General features: G+C 36.2%; 1 protein-coding gene across 2 annotated transcripts in view; it reads right to left on the bottom strand.

The window, feature by feature from the left end:
• The window catches only part of PREX2 (phosphatidylinositol-3,4,5-trisphosphate dependent Rac exchange factor 2), a 309,846-nt gene that overhangs the window by 89,361 nt on the left and 193,143 nt on the right, over positions 1-27,342 (bottom strand). For both annotated transcript variants that reach the window (XM_063668842.1, XM_054499002.2), the window contains exons 32-35: positions 26,215-26,432; positions 21,990-22,092; positions 14,144-14,287; positions 3,058-3,172 (exon numbers count right to left, since the gene is read on the bottom strand). In XM_063668842.1, coding sequence (XP_063524912.1) covers positions 3,058-3,172; positions 14,144-14,287; positions 21,990-22,092; positions 26,215-26,432 — 580 coding nt within the window. The remainder of the gene's footprint in view (positions 1-3,057; positions 3,173-14,143; positions 14,288-21,989; positions 22,093-26,214; positions 26,433-27,342) is intronic.

Here is a 27,342-nt window from a genome sequence, read left to right as displayed (position 1 = left end):
TATTTGGTATAGTATATTCATACAGGAAGTACTGTCAAATAAGAAATGGTGTTTAGCATTCTTTGGGTATATTTATATAAATGTGTTAGTAATATGTGTCCCAAAATTCTATGAGCTTTCTAAAATTCTGATTTGCCTTGATATATGTTATCAGTGATAATTATGCTTATTATGTTAAATTATTATAGGCCACAGACATAAACAAATTTACTTTTCCATTGTATATATAACTATGATCATTTTAAGTCATTTGCACAGTTAATTACTTAATTCTGATGCATTTTCTAAAAGCTCTTTACAAGCAAGTAAAATTCTAAAGTGTTGTGTCTTCAAAGAAGTTCATGCAAGGATGGAAAAGACTGACGTGAATATAGGTTTCTGATTACTTGGAGATCATACCATTGGACTAAGAAAAAACTTCCAGGATTCTAACTGAAGAGCTGATATGTTCATGAGAATTGCTAACCTAACATCAAGTGGAACAAGAATCAATTCCATGAGACTAAACTAATAGAGGACTAAAATAATTTTTAATGATTTTTTTGTTTGAGACATTGCTGATGCTTTTTATGTTTTATTTTCTAGAGTCAAGAAAACTATTTTTTTTCTTTGTGAGCCATTTATAGCTTCTAGCAATTGGGTGAAGTATACTTTTGTGAGTAAAGCCAAAACAATCGACTTTCTCTCTATCACATTTCTCCAAAATTTGGGAACTATCTGTGAGTACTCTTAATTTCTAGCAATGTAGTTGTTTATATAAATTCAACAAAAATCTGTATTCTTTTTTAAGATACATAATTAGATATACTGGTTCTTTTACTGAAACTTTGACTGGAATGGCATAGTTTCAGATATAATCAGACTGCTTTGAGGAATTGATGTGGACTTTATAGAGCCAATTAAAAAAACCCTTGGAAAGACTGGTCTGGTACTTTGTCTGCACAGTTCCTTTATAAGGTTTCTGTCCTTGTGGTAACTAAAGAATGTCACTTTCTGACAGGACCAGGAACCTCAGGTTATTTTGGGATCTCAAGAAGAGCAGAGTTCAGCCATTTTTTACAAGTACTGCAGACAGTCTGATGGCAAATCCTGGATTGGCTGGCCTTGGGGCTTTTAAAAGCTGAATCTAAAGCTACTGTGGAAGTCCCGGTAAAGCCAACTTAAAAGAGACTATATGGCCATTCACTGTTCTTCTTGCACTTCAGGCAAATAAGCAGGCAAAGTATCACAACACTAAAACTTGTTTTGCAAATAAATTGGTTCAACTAAGATTTGTCTTTGGTAAAAATGGAGAACTGGATAAAGAAAAAATGTTTCAGAAAAAAACTATAGTATGCCTGTTATTAGATTCTAGTCTTGTCCATTGTTTTTGAGTTTTATTATTGGCCTACAATTTGGATTAAATCTTGAATTACTTCCTGGCTACGAGTCTCTAAAGAAGAACCTGGATTTAATTTTCTTCATGATATTTTTAGTTGACTCCCTAATGGAATAGTTTTGCCTTTGTTGTTGTTCTGGCATTTCAATTTTATTTTTAGTTATAATCCATACATGGATTATATTTCCACTATCTCTGGTTGTTTTCCTTCTTCTGAGGAAACTAAATTGATGATACTCTGAAGTCTAGGTACGATTCAACAAGCAACAGCAGCCATAAATCAATGACTCTGACAGAACTACTTGGGAATGAGCCTTCCTGATGATGGACACCTTGATACTCAAATTTTGATCATCAATGCTGTTAAGAAGAAAGATTTTTGATCAAAAGGGGGAAATGAGAGAAGAAAATCACTTTTATCTGAGGAATGCAAGCTATTTTAATTAACAGGCCCAGAGAGACATTAAAATGAAACAGCAATTACATCCTCCTAGTCCCTTTGCGCTATGTATTTATCTCTTGAAACTGCTTGCTATCACCATAAGTAGCTGTAACTTAACATAAAGATGCCACACTGGACACTATAACCCACACCCTAGAGCTAAACAATGCATAGCCAACCACTTGTCAATGTTATTTCTGTAAATCAGTGAGAATGCCTGACAAACAACTTTGTATCAGCTCACTCCTTGTCTCCCATTTTTTCCTTTAAAAATCTATTTGTAATTGCTGCTAATTTGAGTGAAGATTCAGAGCAATTTGAATCTATGATCCTGGCTTGCAATTCTCAAGCTTGGCCCAAATAAACTCTCTACTTATATTAATTTTGCCTCAGGTTCTTCCTTTTAAGTTGACAGAACAAAAAATTTAAAATGTCAAAATAGTATTTTTGATTTATTAAGGCTCAAGATAGAACAAAAATATTTTTTCTTTTAAAAATAAAAGCCTTAATTTGTTAAGTTTTTAAAAGTGATCTGTGAACAGGGTAATTCATAAGATAAGAAGGAGATATGTGTGTGTGTGTATATATATATGTGTGTGTATATATATATACACACACACATACACTAATAATTTGTTGACAAATAAAGCTTTTGAATTATAATACATTTCCTTTCACTTACTGTGGTTAATTTTCCCTGTCATTTATCATTGTACCAGTAACACTATTTTGGGGGGGAAAAAAGACAGTAAAATGCAAGCATTAAGGGACACATTTGAAAGTAAATATTTTTCCAATACCAAGCACGTGATCAATCATATCTTCCATGCTGAACATATATTCTTCTCTCTGTGTGGGGGTGCCAGCTATTTAGTGGTACATAGAGAAACCTATTTTACCCTTAATCCAATAAATCTCACAGGGGACACCACTATAACATATGTCAGTGATTTTCTTTCTTGGAAATGGTCTACTATATATTTAACCCCTTCTCTTTTATCTCTTCAGAAATTTTAAAATTTGCATAAAAATTTCAACACACTTTTACTTAATTATTTTTTTACTTGGAAAAAGTATAGCAAATTAGAATATTTAAAATATTAAACCCTAAATATGAGGACTTTATATCAAAAGAAATGTCATTAATAATCTAATATGATAAATAACATCAAAAGTCCTATTAATACATTTCTATCAAAATATAGACACATTATTTTTCAGTTGGATTGTTACATACCTGAGCTTCTGGTTGTACTGTTTGACCTTTTCCAGTGAGGCTGCATTTATCTGAGCTTGAAATTCTTCCACAGAAACATTGTCTCTGTAATAATATCCTTCCATGCTCTCCAGTGCTGTGTAAACAAGTAAACTTATTTTACAAGCAATTTTATAACTCAGTTTCTCCACATGTAGTATAATTTTATTGATTATTAGTAAATTTAGCAAATAGGACCAATTATCAACATATATGCAAAAAAACTATGTTAGGTCCAAAAATGAATGAAAACTCTTCTGCTCTCAAAATAAATATCAAACATTTGGTGATTTTTCTGTCCAATGGGCAAAGAAAATTTCTGGTTTAACTGTCCTCTATTTTTAAAACATTTTGTATATGTTGTGGGAGCCCAAAATATGCCACTCCAAAATATAACTGTAGGAGACCAGAATATATCACCCCAAAATATGTCTCATTGGCATAAGGATTATTTTGATCTTGTTATTTTGAGAAACTGCGCACAGACACAGGAGAAACTCTGAAAACCCAGTAGAAGTTTCCCTTTGATAAGGAAAATTTACATCCATAAAGGAAACCTCTACTTGTAAGAGTGTCTCCCCCTCTGTACTAGGAAGAGAAGGAAGATGATCACAGATAGTTTTATCTGCACAACAAATCTTACCCTTTTTTTATAGTGCTTTCCTGATCACCTCCCCATAACTAGGTCTTCCCTAGACCCTTCTTCTGTTTCAGTGGAAAATGGTTATATTTAAGCCTAAGTTCAAAGCTACCTCTTTCAGATTTAGTCACTATTCCTTAGGTATCTCCCATGTATACATGAGGTAAACCTGTTATTAAACCTCTGTTTGTTTTTCTCTTGTTAACTTGTCTTTTGCTATGGGGACCATCCCAACTAAGAACTATGAAAGGTAGAGAGAAAATTATTTTTCCTCTTCTAAACATTCTTTGTGAAGCTAAACTCACACTTCCGATGTATTTGATATTTATACACACACGTCTATTACATATGACACATATATGTACATATTCGCAACATATGTATGAGAGGAAGAACTGTGCATTAATGTATGTCAGAGGCCTGGCACAGTGGCTCATGCCTATAATTCCAGCACTTTGAGAGCCAAGGCAGGTGGATCATTTGAGGTCAGAAGTTCAAAACTAGCCTAGGCAACATAGCGAGACCCTGTCTCTAAAAAAACAAAGTTAAAAAATTAGCCTGGCATGGTGGCATGCACCTGTAGTCCTAGTTACTCAGGAGGCTGAGGTGGTAAGATAACTTGAGCCCAGGACTTTGAAGCTGCAGTAAGCTAGGATCGTGCCACTGGACTCCAGTCTGGGGGACAGAGTAAGACTCTGTCTTTTAAAACAACAGTAACAACAACAAAAACATGTCAGAGTAAAAAAATGGAAATTTTCATTCCCCATGCATATTCACATTCTTGTATAACCTTAATTAAGAAATATTAATGTAATAAAAAGTATAAATTGAAATCTTAGAAAATCACCTCTACTCAAATTGTCAATTTAGTTATAATATCTCATTAATTTTAAATGTATTTTGAATAGCATATAAATTTCCTTTTTAGTAACATTTTTGATTCAGTATTTTTCCTTTAACCTTTATGAGGTATCATTTAAAAAATTCTGGAGAGGAAATAAATCACAGGACAAGGGCCCAGAAATACAAGATTTCCTGTGGAAAGGTTGCCAGTAACAGGAATGGCTGTGGATCCAAGTTGGAAATGTAAATTATTTTCCCTTGAACTGCATCACTACCTATGAGCCTCAATTTTTAATAAACAATTTCAAAATTCAAAACAATCTTCTTTCAAGACTGCTAAATGCACTAGTTTCTAAACTAAATCACGAGATTTCTTTAAAGTGAAAGAAACTATCACCATTTTGAGGGGGGAAAATAGGAAACTGACTGCTAATTTTATCTGTGCTATAGTTTTATTAAACTAGTCAGAATTCCAGAACACTGAAGAAAACAATAAAATTTTAAAGATCCATGTCAAATTTCCAGATTTTTTTTAAATGGAAATTTAAAAAATTGGTTTATACTTGAGAAAAGCAATTGTGGAAGATTAGGGAGAAAACATACTACATTTACTTCAGTACAGAAAATGAAATTTGTGTGCTTGTTTCACAGATTTTTAATTTGTTTATTTCTTATGGCTTCTGGGAAGGAGCCCAGGAAACTTTACCCTTAAAATATGACACTCTGGTATACTGATTACTTTAAATTAAAGGCTTCTGCAAGTCAACAGATATCGGATGAGGCTTTTCTCTGATATGCCCTATCTACCTTAAGACTAGACCTGCAAAAGAAAACACAATTGCTTTCCCTACCCTCCCTGGAAATCTCATTATCTATCCTAGAAAAGAAGACTGTGGAATGTAACCCACCTAGAAGGACTTCTCCCACAAGATAATATCTATTTCTCCAGCTCATTCAAATTCCAAGACAATCATTTACAAGTTAATTTCTGTCTCCTGGGCCCATTCATTCTCCCTAATAAACATTTTACTACCTCCTACATTCCCCACCTCCCCCATCGCCTATGAAGAAGGGTATATAAGTATCTGGACCTCACTGAGGTATTGGGTAATCACTCTCCCATGATTTTGCCCCATGCACATTAAATAAATTTTGTATGCTTTGTTTCCTTATTAATCTGCCTACTGCAAGTTCATTTTCAGCAAACCTTCAAAGAGAAAAGGACAGGCTTTCTCTCTTAGAGCCTACATCTTCGTTAATTAGAATAGTTGTAACTGGCTCAACAAAATTATGGTCCTGAATACACACAGGAAATAAAAGAAACTCTCCCTGATAAAATAATCCTTAAATACGTGCCATGTTCACAAGCTGCTATTTGTGAAAGGTAAATATCCGAGGAGAATTCAGTCTGTCAATAGTCATACTTCAAGATAAATTACTCTTACCAGCTGGAAAGCTGATGTATTAGAGTAAAATTCCAGTTTCTGCTGTGTGACTTTGGTCAAGTTAATTAATATCTGAGATTCTCAGGTTCTGCATTTTTGACTTGCAACATAAAAGTACCTACTAATTATGGTTAATGAGAAAGAATTTAATTAAATAATAGTATTAAGACAGCTCACGAGTATTCTTACTTATTGAATGAGTTTTATTTACTAGGCAACATGCCAAATGCTGTACAGGTATTACCTAATTTAATTCCAATGAGATACTGATTATGCAGAATGTGCTTAGCCAAACACAAAGTTTGTAGGACTAAGAGAAGGGTCCATGCAAAAACACTTTGATTTGTGACTTAAAACCAGAAAGACAGGAAGGAGAACAGTGGGATGGCACAGCAGTGGAACTGTGAGGGGAGAGGGCTTGGGGGAAACCACCTGGCAACTAATTTTTGTAAAGATCTTGATGGTTCAACTTTGGCCAGAATGGCCAGTCCTGTCCCAAATTTTATATAAGAACAAGTATATAAACATAATTTAATATAATTTTAATGAATACTTCTACAATCTCATAAATTTCCATTTTCATTACATTTTTGACAATATTATTCCAAATTAACAAGGCAGTTAAAATTCGCAATCACATAAAATTTTTTAAAAATTGGAAAAGTGCCTAACGATTTTGCCAAGAGTCTTAGTAAGAATTCTGTGTCACATGTATAGGGTTGTGGGGAATGAACAAAAAAAAGATGAGTTTTATATTTAAAAACTAAAATTTGTATGACAGAGAAGAGGAGAGATGACAACATTCCCTATTTTAGCTAAACAACTTGTTTATTTATTGTTATAAAAAACCCAGAACAACATTCTACCAAATTAAATAACATGTTAATTTCAAACATGTTAAATTTGGCATTTCCTTGTCTAATTTCCTTAGTTCTCATCCATAAAATATTTCTCAAAAGCAGTATCAACATACTTGGTTGAATATTTAGTTTATTTACTTCTACTACTTTTCAAGTAGAGGAAGAAAAACATTCCATTAAATTTAGGTAGTCAGCAAAAAAGGAAAACCTAATGAATGTTAGAGAAAATTAAAGACTAAATTATTCTTAGACTGAGGCGAGCTACATTTCCACTTACTCAAAATACCTTTCAAGGCTTTCCCAAGAAAGGGATTAATCAGTAAAAACATAGAATCTCTGAAGAATAATTTTAAGAATAGTGTGAGTCTGCTAACACTTTCCTTTGACAGCACACTTGTTTGGTTAAATAAGACACGGCACATGCACTGCTAAATTCCCCAGAAATGGTCACCATGGGTCTTAATTCCTCAGAATTGGTCCCAGTTATTGGGAGAGAAGCAAGATTTGTTGATCCCATTATGACATGTGAGAATGGCCGTGTGATACATAATCATGTTTTGTGATTCTAAATGTCTCGAAATGGAGTCATTTATGACAACTCACTCAGCCCACAGTGAAACTGCTGACCCTTCAAAGTGATAAGCGTATGTATGGTGGACTGAGGTGATAAGATGACACCTGCCGTGGCCAGGCACCTCTGAGACACCACAGGAAAGTGAAGCCAAAGGGGCTGAGATGATGACTACGGACACACTCCTGTGGAGGGCCATAAAAACAGCAAGAAACTGACAATAGTTGAGATGCCTGCAGAAGCTTTGCCAGGAGAACTCTGAGGCCTCCTCACCATTGGCAGTGGCCGCTAGAAGCTCTGCCAGGAGACGAGCAGGGACCGCCATCCCTTTGCTGGCCAGTGTTTCCAGGGAAATCCAGGCCTTCCTTATGCCTCAGCCAGCCTGCGGGCCTCCTGAGCTACTCACCATGGTTTGTTTCCCCTCTCTTTTATGTCTGCCTGTGTGCATTGAGTATATTTGCATGATTGTTGGTGTGTGAAAGCCTTGCAATAAACCATGAATTTGACAGCATTTAATTGGCCATTGAGTCATCATGAAACCTCCCATCCTCCTCCAATAGGAGTTGGCACAACTAAGCTGATTGGAACCGTGCTGTCTGAAGAGAGGTGGGTTTACACCTTCACACAGACTCCTAACATTTTGGAAATCTCCATCCTAGAAACGATTTCTTCTTTTGTAAAAAAGCTATATTGTTTCAATTATAAATATTGTGTAAAACCCAAATGGAAAACTAAAAGATTTATCTTTTTATTTTTTTTTTTTTGAGAGGGAGTATCGCTCTGTCGCCACGGCTGGAGTGCAGTGGCACGATCTCGACTCACTGCAAGCTCTGCCTCCCGGGTTCACGCCATTCTCCTGCCTCAGCCTCCTGAGTAGCTGGGACTATAGGCGCCTGCCACCACGCCTGGCTAATTTTTTGTATTTTTAGTAGAGACGGGGTTTCACCGTGTTAGCCAGGATGGCTATGATTTCCTGACCTCGTGATCCACCCACCTGGGCCTCCCAAAGTGCTGGGATTACAGGCGTGAGCCACCGTGCCTGGCCAAGATTTATCTTTTAAAGAGCCTTAAGAAGAGTTTAGGAGGAAAAAAAAATTGAATAAAGGGCACTTAGAAAATGACAATGTTTATAACAAAACGCTCCCTTTCATTTAAAAGAGAAAGCACTCAAGTTTCTATGTGATTTTTATTATTCTCGGAGCAAAGAAAGATACCTTGTAAAGAGGTAAGACTTAGGGGTGGTTGGTTTGGGTGGCAGCTTTTTTTTTTCATAGGAGGTAAAAAAACGAGAATACTCAAGAGTGTGCTGGCAGAGACAAGACCAGCATCACATATCCTATTTGGTTTAAGGAAAACTACCATCAGGAGACCCAGGAAATAGGTATTTAACAACACTTTACAAGAAAGGGATGCTATACTTCAGGATGCTTTATATTCACTATATATATTCAAAGACCTGTATATGATGCCACATTCCTGAGAGGTAGAATACCCGGTTCCAGGAACCAAGGGTGAAAGCAGAAATGACCGTGCTTAACATCTGTCGAGGGTTGTATGTGCCCACAAAAAGATATGACAAGGTCCTAACCCCCTGGGGCCTACAAATGTGTCCTTATTTTTGGTTTTGTTTGTTTTGAGATAGGGTCCCACTCTGTTGCACAGGTTGGTGTGCAGTAGTGCTATCACAATTCACTAAACCTCGGCCTCTTAGACTCAAGTGATCCTAGATCCAAGTGATCCTTCCGGAACTCAGTCTCCCGAATAGGTAGGACTACAGGTGTGTGCCACCAGAACCAGCTAATTTTTTTTTTTTTTTAGAGGTGAGGTCTCCCTATGTTGCCCAGGCTGGTCTCAAGTTCCTGGGCTCAAATGATCCTTCCATCTTGGCCTCAGAAAGTTCTGGGATTACAAGTGTGAGCCATCACATTCAGCCTTGACCTTATTTTGAAATAGGGTTTTTGCAGATGTAGCCAAATTAAAATGAGGTCCTACTGAATTATGATAGGCCCAAATCCAATGATTGATGCCCCTATAAGAAGAGGGCAATTTGTATGTAGAAACACAGAGACAGACACACACAGAGGGAAGAAGACTGTGTGTGAATAGGGGCAGAGATTGTAGTTATGCTGCCACAAACCAAGTAATGCCAAGGACTGCTGGCAGACACCAAAGGCCAAAAGAGGAAGGAGGAAGCATGGCCTGAAGACATCCTGATTTCCAACTTCTGACCTTCAGAACCGTGGCAGAATACATTTCTGTTGTTTTAAGCCACCCAGCTTGTGGTAACTTGCTAGGGCAGCACTGGGAAATGAACGCATCATTTCCAATGACTCACTTGGGTAATGTGAGCTTCCAATCCCTGAAACACTTGGTCTGTGGGTTTCCAAGACACCCACAGCCAAGAAGATCAATCGCCACCTCAGCAAAGCTGCTCCACCCTAATCATTAGAAGCAGGTAGGGCTATTGTTACACAATGGGAGCCAGAAGGAATATGTTTGGCACCCAGGTATCTACTGGGGTCCCTCTTAGTACTTCCTTGCACAAATTTGATGATAAATGGACAACTGCAGCAATCCTGGTCTGAGAAGGGTAGCGTAATCAGAGGATCAAGCCCCTTAGGGGATGAAGGTATTGGTCATGCCACAGATTAGCCACAGAGACCAGCAGAGGTTCAGACAGGGGGTGAGGCTAATCTACAATGGATAGCAGAAGAGGGAAAATGAGACTGTGGCAGCTGTAGACAAGCTGGGGCTGCAAGGGCTATAGCAAATCCTTTTAATTTTTCTCTCCTAAATTATCCCCCCCCCCCATCCAGAAAGGAAGCCCAGGGGAGTCCTGGAAAAGCCTCTCCCAGTCCCTACACAAAGACATGGGTCTGACAGGTGCAAAGCATGGACTACAGAGGATGCTCAAAGAGCCACTGGCTCGGATCCTCTCTCAGAAATGATGGGCTCATTGCCCGGCTGCTGTGATAGCTGCAGAAGACATCTCTCAGCTGTTCACTCTCCAGCCTTTCCTGGAGAAAACTATCCCACTAGGATCACACCTCCTCCTAAGGACAGCCCGCATCCTAACGACCTAACAATGCAGAAATATTTTACGTTGTTCCTGGACCCCTTGCTTCAGCTCCCCAGAATCTAGACATGCTGAACATTTGTAAGATGAATTAGTCTAATTAAATAAAGACTAGCTGGATAATTGCACAGTGTTTCATAATCCACACAGGCCTAGAGTGGTTTCTCACTTTGGTGGACTCCAGAATCACCTGGAAAGCTTCTAAAATATCCTGGTATTTGGGCTCCACTTCTCAGAGATTCTGCCTTAATTGATTTTGCATGGGGCAGAGCCTGGGTATTCTCTAAAACCTTTCCAAGATCGATAATGTGCAGCTAAGTACTAAAAACCACTGACAGATCAGGAAATTTAGTCAGTGGGGAGTGTGTAGAGAAGTGGCCCTGAATATTTATCCTCTTTGTACTCTCATTTTCTGCCAACTTACTGTTGCTTGCTTTATCTCACCAAGAGCTGATGGATCCCAACAGCATTCCCTGTCCTGTAGGAAGCACTTAGGAATACCAGCCAGAAGACTGTTTTATTGTGATGGGCACATTCTAGCAGTTTGGTTGGTTATGCTTTGCACTTACTTTCCCGTCCAGCTGTTTCTGTGTTCCTTACCTTGAAAATCTGTATCACTTTTGTCTGCCTAGGTTCCTGTTCTTCTGCAGTTCTTGCCTTCAGCAATACACATTGGCCGCCAACCCTGCTCACTTCCAACCCTGAAATTCCTGATCTAATAGCTGGTCCCATCTCTGCGGGATGCCCCATCAACTACTATGCCCTCCTTTTCCCAGTGATCCATGGAGGCAAGGAAAATGAGAAAAGGGTGACACATTTGCTTCCTGTTCTACTCTAAGTATATGGTACCACAGACAACTTTAGGAGGGCTGACTTTGGTAAATTTCCTAGGAAAATTTTAAATTCATCCATTTCTTCTATTTTTTTATTTGCTAGCAAAGAGTCATGTATATACAAAACTAAAATGCTTTAAATAAACTTTCATTCCAGGAAGAGATGACATTTGGAATCTCTTTCATTTACCACTGCCTTCAATTACCAGATGGTAATCTCTACTCAAACTAGGTCTGATTTTCCTGTACTTCTCTCAATCTGATGAATACTAAGCTACTAATGATTCCTCGTGGGAGTTTTATAAAGGCAGAAGAACTTCTGCATACCCCTTAAATAAACAACCTTATCACTGACAGATTTTTAATGGTACAGAATGTTTCCCATCTTGTTTACCTATCTGTGACCTCAACTGCAGAAGTATTTCTACGGTTACTTATTCAAATCATTTTTCATATTTTGCTGCTGTGAGCATACCAAAACCTAATGTTTGCTATAGCTTTTCTTTAAATTACATTTTAAAAGCTATAGTATATTCACTGAAATAATACATATTTAGGGATTATTTTTAAATTGGCTTTTGCCAAAGTTATAAAATAGAGGTTGCTTGCAAAATAATTTTTTGCCTATATGTACATTTGCTGTTGGATATGATTATTCAGCTATTTATGGCTGATGTGTCACAGATGCAATAATTTTTTTAAAGATGCTTAGTGCCATCTGTCATCTCAGTAATAATTTCAAAGACAAAATTTTTAAGAAGAGAGAAATAAAGGAAAAGAGTCTTTAACAATTGTTAAGTCCTGGCTAAACCCTGTAAAAGTTAACATTCCAGACTAACGTCCATCCCTATCTTCTCAAACTATCTATCCCTGTAATGGCTATTTATTTATTTATTTATTGAAGCAGAGTCTCACCCTGTTGCCCAGGCTGGAGTGCAGTGGCATGATCTCAGCTCACTGCAACTTCTGCCTCCCAGGTTCAAGCAATTCTTGTGCCTCAGCCTTCCAAGTAGCTGGGATTACAGGTGCATACCAACACACCTGGCTAATTTTTATATTTTTAGTAGACACAGGTTTCCACCATGTTGCCTGGGCTGGTCTCTAACTCCTGACCTCAGGTGATCCACCTGCCTCAGCCTCCCAAAGTGCTAGGATTACATGTGTGATCCACCGCAACTAGCCCAACATATTTTAGATTAAATTATTCTTCTAACTTGTCTCCAAAGGTCCATTTTTGCCCATTGCTTCTTTTTTTTTCTTCTTCTTCTTCCTTTTTATCATAGAATCTGGATTACCTATACTGACCCTGTCTATAAATCACAGTCCTCCAAAGAGAAATGAAAATACCTTCTAATAACTCCTAAAATCATCTCTTCACTGCAATCTTCATCTGTTAAAATGTATTCCTGCCAAGTATGTTTGAGGTACTCACAGTTTTTAAACTATGGTAATTGAATTCAGGGTTTTAAAATAATATGCACGTGGTACGTATTAGTCTGTTTTCACACTGCTGATAAAGACATATCCAAGACTGGGCAATTTACAAAAGAAAGAGGTCTAATGGACCTAGAGTTCCACATGGCTAGGGAGGCCTCACAATCATAGTGGAAAGTGAAAGGCAAGTCTCACATGGTGGCAGACAAGAGGACAGGGCTTGTGCATGGCAACTTCCATTTTTAAAGCCATCAGATCTTGTGAGACTTATTCACTATCACAAGAACAGCATGGGAAAGACCTGCCCCCATTATTCAATTACCTCTCGCCAGGTCCCTCCCACAACACATGGAAATTCAAGATGAGATTTGGGTGGGGACACAGCCAAACCATATCATGGTATAATGCAAAATTTTCATTTAGTAGTGAATTTAGATTTCATATGCCTGTCCATTCTTTAGTTATACAGATAGATGGATTTTATTCCCTCTACTCTTCTCATTTTTTATTAGAGCATTGAAATTCCACAGCAAAACCAATGTAGTTCTTGAAAACTCAAAAGAAGAAAAAAATAAAATTCCCTATGGTATCATTCAGAGAAACTGATACAATCTTGTGACATGACACTCATTTTTTTTAGAATGTGGAGGGAAATAATAGACTAGAGGACACGCCACAATAATCAAGACTTCTGATCTTTTTTGGGTAGCATTTTATGACCCCAAAATAAGAAAGATTCAAGACTTTCCCTCAGAAACAGAGTTCACTACAATAATTTTCTTGCTCATGCTAACCTTAATTTATTCTACTGCAGATGTTGATAGTCACTCTTCGAAAAAACAAAATGACAAAGGAATATATATTTTCTGACCAAAAAGAAAAGTTGACATAAAGAATTTTAAAAGCATCAATTTAACCATGCATTGATACTGAAAACATTTAACATACATATATGTAGGTATAGACATAAATGTGTGATATAATTGAGACTAAAGTATAAATTCTGTTTAATAATCTGCATGCATATATTAACTTTTTCTATCTCATAAAATATTTTACCCATAAAACTGTAATGATTTTACCATAATTTAACTTACTTAAGCAGTTTATTTAACCCAAATTATTTTATCTTTATTTACACCACTGATGTCTTATTTCTCCATTATAAATAATGCTGCAATTGTATTTGGTAAATATTTAAATCCTGCATTATTTCCTTAATAAACATTCCCAGAAGCAAATATATTAGCTAAATAATATTTTCAAATTAATTTAAAAATCCCAACTGTTAAAATCACATTTATAAAAGCATTAATAAAGATAAAATAATTTAAGTATAGCAGCAATCAAAAGAAAAACAGTTTACCTTGTGCAAAAAGAACAGGATGAATTTTAAACCCTCCTCCATTTTTCAACCGTTGAGGAAGTTGTTCAAAATGATAACTATCAATGTAGAAGTAAACTTTCAGAGCTTGCCGACTTCCTTCTGCTTGATATGTAAGAGGAACATCTAAAATGATATTTAATAGTATATTACTTCCTAAAATAAGGATATGCTAGATGGTACTTTTGTTAACCTTCAGAAAGAATCCTGAGAATTACTCGACACCAATATATTAAACGTGATCATGTTTATCAAGTTGGGATTCGACATACAGTGCTATTCAGTGAAAGAGTATTAAATCAGTTCTCATTAGTTAAAGCAATGCATGTGTTACTATATTATAAAAATTCCATAATAGGAAACTTTGTTACACTTTGACATATCAGATGTCTCACTTAACTAAATGAGGTGTTTAGCTGCACATGGTTTGGATTCAGAATCTCCCAGGGCAGCTTCTTCATTCACATTGTAGTCAGAATGAGTCCTTGGGGTATACTTCTTAAGTAGTGTGCAAGAAATTGAGTACATAGCAACCACTATCAAAATTAGCATGGGTTCTGCAAGCTCTATTCCCCGAGCACCAGATCAGAAATATATTATCCTTTGTTGATGCCCCACAGTCATTAAAATTGTCCCAAGTCTTGTAGCTATTTTCAAAGATCCTAAGTTTAATTACTTAAAAAAAACCCAATCAACTTGAAAACTAAATTTCAGTAGGAGTATTTCACAATGCTATCATAAATCCTCCCATTTTATGATACTTATCCATGACAAATATTTCAGTCTCACTAGAAAAGAATGTAAAATCATCCTAAAAGGCTGAACAGTCACAATAACCACTTAAAAATTAAGGACAAACAAATGTAATCGGCATTTAATACATGTTCCTCACTCAGTATTTATAACTTCTAACCTGCTTCTTGAAATAAAACTATATATAAAAGTAGAGTTCAAGGTTAAATGGCATTTATGATCACAGATTCCAGGCTCCTTATTAAATCTATCTATTTAATTCTGCACACCAATATGGGAAACATGTCATTAATATCTATTTATCTCCTTTATGCCATATAAAGTACTTATCTTATTTTTGTTACTATTTTTTTAAATGAAGACATGAAGCATTTGATTTAGAAAAGAGAATGAACAGGTTTCTCACCCAAAGGGTTGAAAATTAATAGCATTTTAATAATTGGGAAAATCCTTTTTTTCTGATTTCTAAAATAAAGACTAAAAGAACTATGGACACTAAAGAAAATACAGATTTATACCTACTAAATATCTGTATCCTCTAGTTCCCCTTTTCACACACTGTCTCACATATATATTTTAATTTGTGTTAAATTCCATACCCTTCATCTTTGGCATCAATATAGGCAACCTCTATGCTAACAAATGGATAATGTTATTGAAAGAAAAATGGTGATAATGATACAACAGTTGGAGTTTCATATTACAGAACTAACATAGAACAAATAAAGATGTTATATTAGGAATCAAGGAACTAAAACTTAATGAAAATTATAAAGTATATTAATTTAAAGTGAAGTTCAAACTAAGAGCACTAAAACTCCTGGGCTCAAGTGATCCTCCAGCCTTGGCCTCCCAAAGCATTGAGATTACAGGCATAAGCCACCACACGCAGCCCATTACCACTCCTCTCAACATCATACTGGAAGTCCTAGCTATTGCAATAGAACAAGACAAGAAAAAAGAAACTATAATAATTGGGAAAGGAAAACATCAACAAAAAAATGCTCCTGGAACTAATAAGCAACTATAGCCAGGTTGCAGGATACAGGTTAATATAAAAAAGTCAATTCCTTTCTTATATACCAGCAGTGAACAAGTGGAATTTGAAATTAACAACATAATACCATTTATATTAGCACCTCCCCAAAATAAAATACTTAGGTATAACTCTAATAAAATATTACAAGATCTATATAAGGAAACTAAAAAACTGATGAAAAAAATTTTTTAAGAACTCAGTAAATGGAAAGACATTTTATGTTCATGGATAGGAAGACTCACTATTGTCAAGGTGTCATTTCTTCCCAGCTTGATCCACAATGTCAGTGAAACACCAAGTAAAATCCCAACAGGTTATTTCTTGGATATTGACAAACTAATTCTAAAGTTTATATGAAAAGGCAGAAGACCCAAAATAGCCAACATAACATAGAAAAAGAAGAACAAAGTTGGAAGACTGATACTCCTTTAATTTAAGACTTACTATAAAACTACAGTAATGAAGACAGCATGGTATTGGCCAAAGAACAGACAAATAGATCAACGAAATAGAACAGAGAGCTCAGAAGCAGTCCAACATATATATAGTCAACTGATCTCTGACAAAGGAGCAAAGATTAATACAATGGAACAAAGATAAGTCTTTTCAACAAATGTTTCTGGAAGAACTGGGCATCTACATGCAAAAACATAAATCTAGACACTCACCTTATATCCTCCACAAAAATTAACCCAAAATGAATTATAGACTTAAATATAAAATGAAAAACCATACGATTCCTGCCAGATTATGTAAGAGAAAACTTAGATGACCTTGGAAATACTGATGACTTTTAGAAAGAACACCAAAGGCACAATCCATGAAAGAAATAATAGATAAGCTAGATCCCATCAAATGCAAAAGACATTGTCAAGAGAATGAGAAAACAAGCAACAGACTGGGAGAAAATATTTGCAAAAGACACATCTGATAAAAACTGTCATCCAAAATACACAGATAACTCTTCAAACTCAACAATAAGAAAACAAACAATCCAAGTGTGTTAATCCATAAAAATATCTGAGTGAGTAATTTATAAAGAAAAGAGGTTTAATTGGTTCATGGTTCTGCAGGCTGTACAGGAAGCAAGATGCTCACATCTGCTCAGCTTCTGAGGAGGCCTCAGGAAACTTATAAACATGGCAGAAGATGAAAGGGGTAGCAGGCACATCATATGGCAAGAGCAAGAGAGCAAGCGGGGAGGTGCTACACACTTTTAAACAACCAGATCTCATGAGAACTCATTATCATGAAGACATTACCAAGGGGAAGGCACAACATCATTCATGAGAAATCCACCCCCATAATCCAATCACCTCCACCAGGCCCCACCTCCCACATTGGGGATTACAATTAAGCATGAGATTTGGGTAAGGACACACATCCAAACTATATCACCAATTTTAAAAATGGGCTAAAGACCTCAACAGACAACTCTTTCAAGAAGATATAGAGATGGCAAATAATCATATGAAATGATGCTCTTATCATTTGTTATCAGGGAAATGCAAATTAAAACAGTACTGAGCCACCACTATACACTCATAGAGGGGCCAAAATCCAGAACACTGACAACACCAAATGCTGACAAGGATGTGGAGTGATAGGAGCACTCATTCATCACTGGAGGGAAAAATGCAGATTTTCCACAAAATAAATTTCATTATATAAAATTTAACCCTTTGGCTAGTTTAGTCCTCTCTCACTAATTAAATAATATGATATGGGAGTACCTTGTAGTTTCCTTATCACTAAAGTGGTTAAATTGCCCAGTTATGCCTTTGTATTTCTCACCAGTCTCCACATGCATAGCCACTCTGGAAAACAGTTTGACGCTTTCTTGCCAATCTAAGAAGCTCTTAACATACGATCCAGGAATCATGGTCCTTGGTATCTACCCAAAAGAGCTGAAAACTTATATCCACATAAAAACCTGCACATGTGTGTTTATAGCCACTCTTCATAATTGCCAAAACTTAAAAGCAGCCAAGATGTCCTTTGAATGGATAAACTGTGGTACATCCAGCCAATGGAATTTTCTTCTGTGCTAAAAAGAAATGAACTATCAAGCCATGAAAAGACACGAAGGAAGCTTAAATGCATATTACTAAGTGAGAGAAGACAATCTGAAAGGCTACTTACTGTATGATCCCAACTACATGATGTTCTGAAAAAGGCAAAACTATGGAGAAGGTAGAGAAAATCAGTGGATGCCAGGGGTTGGGTGCAGAGTGGGAGGGAGGAGGAATGAACAGGCAATCCATATGGGATTTTAGGGCAGTAAAAATACTCTGTATGATACTATGATGGTGGATACATGTCATTACACATTTGTCCAGATCCAGAGAACGTACAGCTCCAAGAGTGAATCCTAATGTAAACTATGAACTTTGAGTGATTTTGATGTGCTAATATAGGTTCACTGATTTTAAGAAATGTACCTCTATCGTGAGGGCTACTGATAGTTGGGGAGGCTGTGCATGTGTAGGGACAGGGGTATGGAAAATCTCTGTACCTTCCTCTCAATTTTGCTGTGAACCTAAAACTACTCTAAAAATATAAAGGCTTTTTAAAAAGTGCATAATACTAATGTGGAGTTGAAAATTGTTGCCTTTTATTTGTGGAAATGTATTAGCTATAAAAAACAAACTTGATAATTAGGACTGTATAATATTTAAAAGTTTCAAAACCAATATTGCAAGAGGAAAAGGTCTCTGGTAGCATCCCATAGAGGGATTCATCCCAGAGAGGAGTTTCAACAACCCATCCTTGTAAACACAGCCTCCAATCATTGAATGGGCCCGTGAGTTTCAAAATAAGTCTTTGACTAAGAAGCTGTCAGTTCCCTCTGCCTGGGTTGCTCTTCTCTGACTTTCTGCAGGGTGGGGTCTTTCTTATGCTTCAGTTCTCAGCTTAAAAGCTACTTCTGCAGAGAATCCTCTACCAGTCACTCCTTGAAGGGCTGCCTCACCTTTTTTCTTTATGTATCTGCTTATTTCCTTCATAGGATTTATCACAGTTTTATCTTTATGTTGATTTCTTATTGATTGTTGATTATTCATTCCTCATTCATTATTGATTCCTAATTCCTTATTCCCAACTAGGCTGTCAGCTCCATGAAGACGGGAACCATGCCTGTCTCATCCATGATGGCACCCACACCACCAAGCACAATGCCTGGCCCATATAAGGATAGTGGGGACTCAAACATATTCATTCTCCTAATTATGAACTACTATAAAATGACCTATATCACCATTGAAAAGGAGAAGACCTGCTGTCATTACATTATTCTCCTAAACTGATGCAGATTTTCCACAAAATAAATTTAATTATAGACAAGCTTACCATTTAGCTAGTTTATTACTCCTTCACTGATTGTGTAATAAGACATGGGAAGCACCTCGTATTTCCCTTATTACCAAAGTGGTCAAATTGGCCATTTACTTCTTTGTATCTCACATTAGTGTCTAAGCTCCATGCCAAAAAAGGCTTGTTTCATTTGCACACCATGATATCCCTAGAACATAGTTCAGTACTTAGCGTGTTACATATATTTAATAATTATTTCTTCAATGAAAATGAACTGTCTTTAATCAAGACATTTGAGTTCTACTTGCTTGGCATGCCATAATTCTTCAGAATCTCATTATTCTTTTCATGCAAAAGTGAGATTATAGGTGATGCTATACATATAGCTTTTGAGAAGAATGCAAAGTAATAAAGTAAGAAGGATGGATTCAAATACTTACTGAATACTAGCACAGCCATATGTAATGCTAGAGTCTTTCAAATATATTATCTTATTTAAGTCCCTTAACCCTGTGAGTTAGGGAAAGCTACAGTTCTCATGCTTAAAGATAAGCATGGAGCCAAGATTTGGACTTGGATTTCTTGACTTCAAAGCCAATGGGGTCTTTACACCTTCATGCGTCCCCCTTCTCTGTACTTAGTCCTCCCTCAAAGGCATGCAGCCAACTAGTCTCCATCCCAGTGATACGGAATTAATTAGTGAATCTGACTTCTCTGCATCTAAGTAACAGAAAGATCAAACTACATGCAATGCATAATAAAGCTTCATTTTCTTACACCACTTAAATAAGATGTGATGACCTTTGAATAGAGAATAATTTTCTTATTTCCTGCACCAACTTAAAATAAGAATTATATTCCTATTGTCACTGTTTTCAGTGTTCAATAGTGCAGCATTGGAACCAGCCCCTCACTAGAGAACTATTTTCAGAAGTTGAGGTTACACTTTGAAGAGATACATTAAAATGTATTGCCAAATATATTCAGAATGCCTGTGTCTGTTATAGTGACATCTACATTTACATACTATTATTACTTACATGGTCTCAATTATTTTTTATATTTAGTATGTGTTCCAAAGTTAAATCTTTCACAGTAGATAAGCAATAAGGAAGTATTTTATCAAGCTTATGATATTGGTTCTTCTCCTACTTGTTCAACAGACCATTTGCCAATAATGTCATAGAAGAACCATGGAAAACAGTATTCCTGTGAACTTACAGTTCCTCAGGCAAAGCTTTAAACAACATATTGGGTTATATCATGAAAATAGAGTTCTCTCTGCCTTCAGCAAAACTATGCCCACATTATTCAAGTAAATGAAAATATATCCTATTATATACATATCCACAGAAAACCACACAATTTGTTCAAATATTATCCTTATCAAATAATACCCTCTGCCAGAAAAGTCCTTGAATAAATATAACCTAAATTTCTAACTTTGTACTGCTTGTTCTCTTCCTCATTCATCAGAGAAAATGAAACTTAAATAATATTCTGTCCTCTCTATTTTCATAAATTAAACAGCATTGACATTGCTTTATTTTTAAATAATCTCCACAGCTACCCTCCAGGCCAAGTCACCATCCTCTCCCACCTGGGTCATTCAGTAGCTTTCTAACTGATAACTGGGCTTCTGCCCTTGGTCCCAGAATAGTCTATTTAACACAGCAGTCAGAGACAGCCTTTTAATATGGAAGCCACACCCCATAATTCATCTGTTCAATGGCATGGTTAGGAAGCAAAGCTCTTTCAACAGCTGGCAAGCCCTGCATAGTCTGGCTTCCTTGCTGTTTCCATCTCTTTTTCTGTTCCCCTCACTCGCTCCACTCCACCTATACAGTCCAACTTGCTATCCTGAGAGCATGCTATGTCTGCTCCCAGCCTCAGAGTCCAGTGAGCCTGGGACACGGCTCCTCCAATACCTCCACAACTCCCTCCCTCAACCTCTTCAGGGCTCTGCTCTTTTAGGTAAAGATTCCTCCCTACCCCATTCATTATCTGCAACCTTTCACCTGCCCCTTCATTGGTATCCTTTGCTCTCTTTTGTTTCCCTATATATCTTTCACATAATTGCCTTCTAATTTATTATAAAATTATTTTGCCTATTATTTATCTGTCCTCACCTTAACTTAATCCCCATTAGAGATATCTATCTGTTTAGTTCTCTACTGAATCCAACACCAAGAACAGTCTTGGCAAGAAATAGGCATTTAAGGAGCTTTCAATACATGAATAAATGAATGATTATCATCTTAAGTCAGATCATTAATCAAATGAAAATGTATGGAGTCCTTATTTATTGTACTAGACATTAGGAATGTGAGAAATAAAACCTGAAGAAGCTTACACCTTCTAGCCTAATATATACGATACTCATACTTTTGAAAAAACAAGAGACATATAAAAATAATAAACTACTGAAGATTTCTTAGACAGATATATTTTAACGGTATTTATGGGAATGTGGAAATAGTAGATAATGATAACTTGCAGAAAGTAAAAGATACAGACATTAAACCATACATATTGCTACTTCTCTGAATATATAACTTTTAAAATACTGCCTTTGTCAGATTTAATGATGGAAAATTGCTAAATCAAAAGGATACATTTCAATCATTCAGTTCATAAAATACTTATCAAATATATTAATATCAGAGTTATATCACATATAATTATTTCATGCCAAATAAATTTTTTAAATACCTAATAACTTACTTGCAACCAGGGGTTCCTCTTCTGATGGTTTAAAGTAAAAGGAAACCTTTTCCAAATCAAATAGTGCAACCAGTGTATCTTCTAACATGGCTTGTTCATCTGTCTACAAAGAAAGAAAAACAATATATAATATAAGATGATATAAAGCAATATAACATAACATGACATAATGTAAATTCAGACCAAAATAACTTTGCTGTGTTTTATTTATATACAGGTACAAAACAAAATTATAAAGACTTCTCTAATAATTTACTGCCCAAAATGAAATGAACAAATCTCTCAAAGTTGCAAGTTTATGGTTTTATATTTTCCCTTTTCTCTATTGTTTAAATGGTTGTTATACACACATTTTTCAGTCTATTTTGTAGCTGGATTCTAATCATATTGATTTCTTTTATTATTTACAAAACACAAAAAGCATGCTATTTGCCTCTAAACTTCTAAAATCTTATAAATATAACATCTGAAAAGCAAAAATGTTGTTTTATTTAAAAGACAAACTACATAATGGCCATCCTATTTTATAATAAGATAACTTATTCATATTCAATTTGCTATTTTTAGTAACTGTGATTAAAATCAATTTTAATGTGTGATTATTTGGCTTCCAAAGAGCTTCGGAGCAAGAATCATTTTCACCTCACTTGTCTTTATGGAGTCTTAGTCTAGAATCTTTTGAGTATCAGATCTGGTTTGTTTTAATCACTCATCTCATTCTTATAGCATATAGTTTTATAGCTAAGGCAAGTAAGGCCCAGACACTAACAAAGTCAGTGTGTGTCTCAGTGATGTCATCTTTCTGGTACTAGATTCTGGCCTTCCTATTAGCAGTTTAATGCATTATTTACAGGGTCTTTTAATAGTTTTGTCATGAAAATATAATTAACTTTGTCATACATAGCTTATCTTCTAAAGGTAATATTTGTTTCCTTAAGAATGTCAATGGCCAGGCACAGTGGCTCACACCTGTAACCCCAGCACTTTGGGAGGCTGAGGCAGGAGGATCACTTGAGCCCAGGAATTCAAGACCAGCTTGGGCAACATAGTGAGACACTGTCTCTCAAAAAATCAAAAAAATTATCTGGATATGGTGGCATGCACCTATGGTCCCAGTTACTTGGGAGGCTGAGGTGGGAAGATTGTTTGAGCCCAGGAGGTTGAGGCTGCAGTGAGCCAAGACTGCACTGCTACACTCCAGCCTGGGCGACAGAGCAAGACCCCATCTCTTAAAAAAATAAAATGTCAATGATCCTTTTAAACAGTTAGTTTAACATGTTGTATACAGCATTTTTAAAAGTTGCTGTAGGCCAGGCACGGTGGCTGACGCCTGTAATCCCAATAGTTTGTGGGGCTGAGGTGGGTGGATCACCTGAGGTCAGGAGTTCAAGATCAGCCTGACAAAAATGGTGAAACCCTGTATCTACTAAAAATACAAAAATTAGCTGAGCATGGTGGCACACGTGTGTAATCCCAGCTACTCCGGAGGCTGAGACAGGAGAATCACTTGAACCTGGGAGGCAGAGGTCGCAGTGAGCCGAGATTGTACCACTGCACTCCAGCCTGGGTGACAGAGCAAGACTCTGTCTCAAAAAAAAAAAAAAAAATTGCTGTAAGCTCGTAGCCAAATCTGGGGGCAGCATTAGTAGAATATGAAGGAGGTGGTAAAGAATTTCCATTCTGTGAAAAAGAATCCATGGAGGTAGCCCCAGATCCCAAAGGAGGGCAGCATGGAGACACAAAGAGGTTGGAAGAACTGTCACCTTTGTACCTTGGTGTAGTTTAATATAGTGCACAGTACACAGTAAGTACTGGATAAATGTTTATTAAACCATTATCTTAAAAATATCCTTTTGAAGCAGCAAAAAAATGTCATGACCCTAGAAAGAAAGGACAGGACTGAAGAATCAGTGTATTTTCTGGTAGACAGAAATTCACAAAGCAAGAAATGTTCCAGACAGCGTGGCCTCTGAGAGCTACAGCACAAGCCATGGTGTTCCAGCAAACATTGCCAAAGCCAGGCCCAAGTGACCACTGGCTGTGCCTCGCACTCAGGGACACACAGACCACCAGAGCGCTGCTCCTAGAGAGCCATTCACATTCCTGGGTGGATGTTTTCTTTCTGCCTTTGTGACAGAAGCAGAAAGACTATGGGTTTCTTGAATTTTTCTTTCCTTAGCAATCTCTCTATTTTCTTTTTAAAATCAATTCCTTAAATAAATTTAAGGGTTTCACAAGACCAGCTGAAAAAAAAAACCACACCGCTTCATTGAGCTATAACTCACATACTGTAAAATTCACCCATTTAAAATGTATAGCTCAGGGGTTTTAGTATATTCACAGAGCTGTCCAGCTAGCACCATCGTCTTTAGAATATTTTTATCATCCCCCAAAGAACCCAACACCCAATAGTATTCACTCCTCATTTTCCTGCCCCCAACCATCAGCTGTAGGCAACCACTAGTCTACTTTCTGCCTCTAAAATGTACCTAGTTAGTACATTTCACCATAATGGAATCAAACTACATGAGGTCTTTTGTGACTGGCTTATTTCACTTAGTATAATGCTTTCAGTGTTTATCCATGTTGTAGCATGTATCAGTACTCCATTCCTTTTTATTGCTGAATAATATTCCATTATATGGACACATCACATTTTGTTTATCCATTCATCAGTTGATGGACATATAAGTTGTTTCCATTTTTTAGCTACTATGAATAATCTTGCTAGGAATGTTTGCATACAAGATTTTGTGTGAATGTAAGTTTTCATCTATTTTAGATGTTACCTAGAAATAGGATTTCTAGGTAATATGGAAACTCTATGGTTCATATTTTGAGGAACTGCCAAACCAGTTTCCAGAATGGCTGTGCCACTTCCCACGAGCAACTTAGGAGGGTGACAAAATTTCTCCACATCCTCCCCAAAACTTGGTACTGTCTTTTGTATTATAGTCATCCATATCACACGCATTGTGGTATTTCATTGTGATTTTGAGTTGCATTTCTCTAATGGCTAATGATATTGATCATCTCTTCATGTGCTTTTTGGACATTTTTATATCTTTGGAGAAATACCTATTCAAATCCTTTGTCTACTTTTTAATTGGTTATTTGTCATTTCACTGTTGAATTTTAAGGGTTCTTTATATATTCTGCATATGTCACTCATCAAATATATGATTTGTAAATATTTTCTCATATTCTTTGAGATTTCCAATAAAATTAAGTTTAAAGTAAAAGCACCGGCACTTGATTAGACAATGGCAGTTTAAAAGTAAGGAAAATAGAATAGAAATAAAGCCTTACTCATTTACACATTCATTCAACAGATAATTGATGCCTACCATGTGTTAAAAAGTAGGCTTCCTATCATATGTAATTCACACACACACACACACGCGTATTTGTTTTTAAGCTCAAACATGTTACTTGGTAGCTACATTTTCTATGTGTACTTTAACAGATGAAATAGGCTCTCATGTTTAAAATCAAGTTCTATTCAGTGATCACCTAACATTTATATATTAAAGTGAACACATTTGCTTTTAAACATGATGATAACTGTCCAAACCACAGGAGGTATACGTGAAAAAACTCTTAAGTTCACCACAGTTTTATTTTTCAAATATTTCAAGATGCTTTCATCATATCCACTGTGGAAACCCAATGCATAAACATAGAATATTCTACAGTAATTAAGGCAATGCTCTTTGATTTAACAGGACAAACATGCATACAAAGAAAAGAACTAAAATTATTTAACATATGCAAATTTTAAACAGATTGTCAGGCAGTATGGTATTTGAGCTCTCTGAGCTTGGCTCTCAAGTCTACTCCAGGACATCAATCTCAATAGGAGCTTTGGTTTCACAGCAGCCTGTGTCCTTGGACTGGGAATAAGGAACAGCAGCAGAAAGACCCTTTTTCTTCTGATGACCTTCTCCAGTCAGTGTGTAGGGATACAAGAATTAGTAACAGATGGAGGCTTTCTCAGCTTTTAGCAGCCACAGAGAAGAGATACAAATCAGGAAAGAAGGAATACATTCTACATACTTATTAAAATTTGAAGGACCACAGAAAAATGTATATTTTTAAAGTAGCTGAATGCATGCACATTCATAGAGATAACCAGGGGGAAAGAAATAACTACTTCTTATTTCAGAACATGTTACAGTGCAGGTTACAGTTGACACAGACAGTGGGAGTCATGTGATTTCCTTACCAAGTTTGGTGACAGAAGTGACTGAAAGTGAAAAAGAACACCTGCATTTGCTATCTGGTCCAGCCACCTCCTGCTGGCTTCCCAAGTTTCCATCTCATTTTCCTTGCTGTTGTCAAACATCTGGTTCAAGGCCGCCATGAGCTGCTCAGAGAAGGCACAGACAGTGGCCACAAGAGTCTGGCAGAAAACCATGTCTCTACGGAGCTGTGTCTCACTATCTGTGATCAAAAAGAACATAGAGAATGCTTTGAAAAATGTTGCAGATGGTGAAAACCAATGCGTTAAGCATCTACATTCACTAGCATTTCATCTTTTCACTAAACTCACACATGTGAAAAATGTGAATTTGAGCTCTATAAATGACCACACACATTTTAGCAAATATGCTTTACAGAAAACACTAAATATCAAAAAATGTTAGAAATATTAAAATATTTTTTCCTAATCAATATTGTGACTCTATTCTAGAATCATTAAATTGTTTGATAAAATCTGAGGGAGAGAAATAAAGCTTCATTTATTTATATTTTCTATACCTTATGGGACACAATTTGCATTTGCTGCAATCACATTTTCCTAAACAAAACTCAAAGTCCAATTCATCAGTTTTTGTTGGCAAATTAAATACAATAGTATTAATACAATTTTTAAAATTAACAACTAAACCTACTCAAATATTAATGTGAAATACACATGGGGAAAAGAGTATACGATGTTCAATTGTTTGCAGTTATAAGCAAATCTGTCTCTCCTGAATGGAGTTATTAAACTTCATGAGCTATAAGTATGTGCTAATATATAAGAATATGAATTCCTATAATTCTTTCAAATAAGTAATATATTTATAGTTTTAGTATGTATTGATTTGTATATGTTCACCAGGGTTCTTATACTGCAATTGACTGGAGTTTTGGTTAACCCACTGATATGGTTAGGCTTTGTGTCCCCACCCAAATCTCATCTTGAATTGTAATCCCCAGGTGTTGAGGAAGAGACCTGGTGGAAAGTGATTGGATTATGGGGGTGGTTTCTCCCATGCTGTTCTTGTGATAGTGAGTGAATTTTCACGAGATCTGATGGTTTTATACATGGCAGTTTTTCCTGTATTCTGACACACATGCTCTCTGC

Source organism: Pongo pygmaeus, chromosome 7 (genome assembly GCF_028885625.2).
Source record: "Pongo pygmaeus isolate AG05252 chromosome 7, NHGRI_mPonPyg2-v2.0_pri, whole genome shotgun sequence".
In the NCBI taxonomy this organism is placed as follows: domain Eukaryota; kingdom Metazoa; phylum Chordata; class Mammalia; order Primates; family Hominidae; genus Pongo; species Pongo pygmaeus.
The sequence above is the reverse complement of the archived record's forward strand: the minus strand, read 5'-3'. Positions and strand labels throughout refer to the sequence as shown.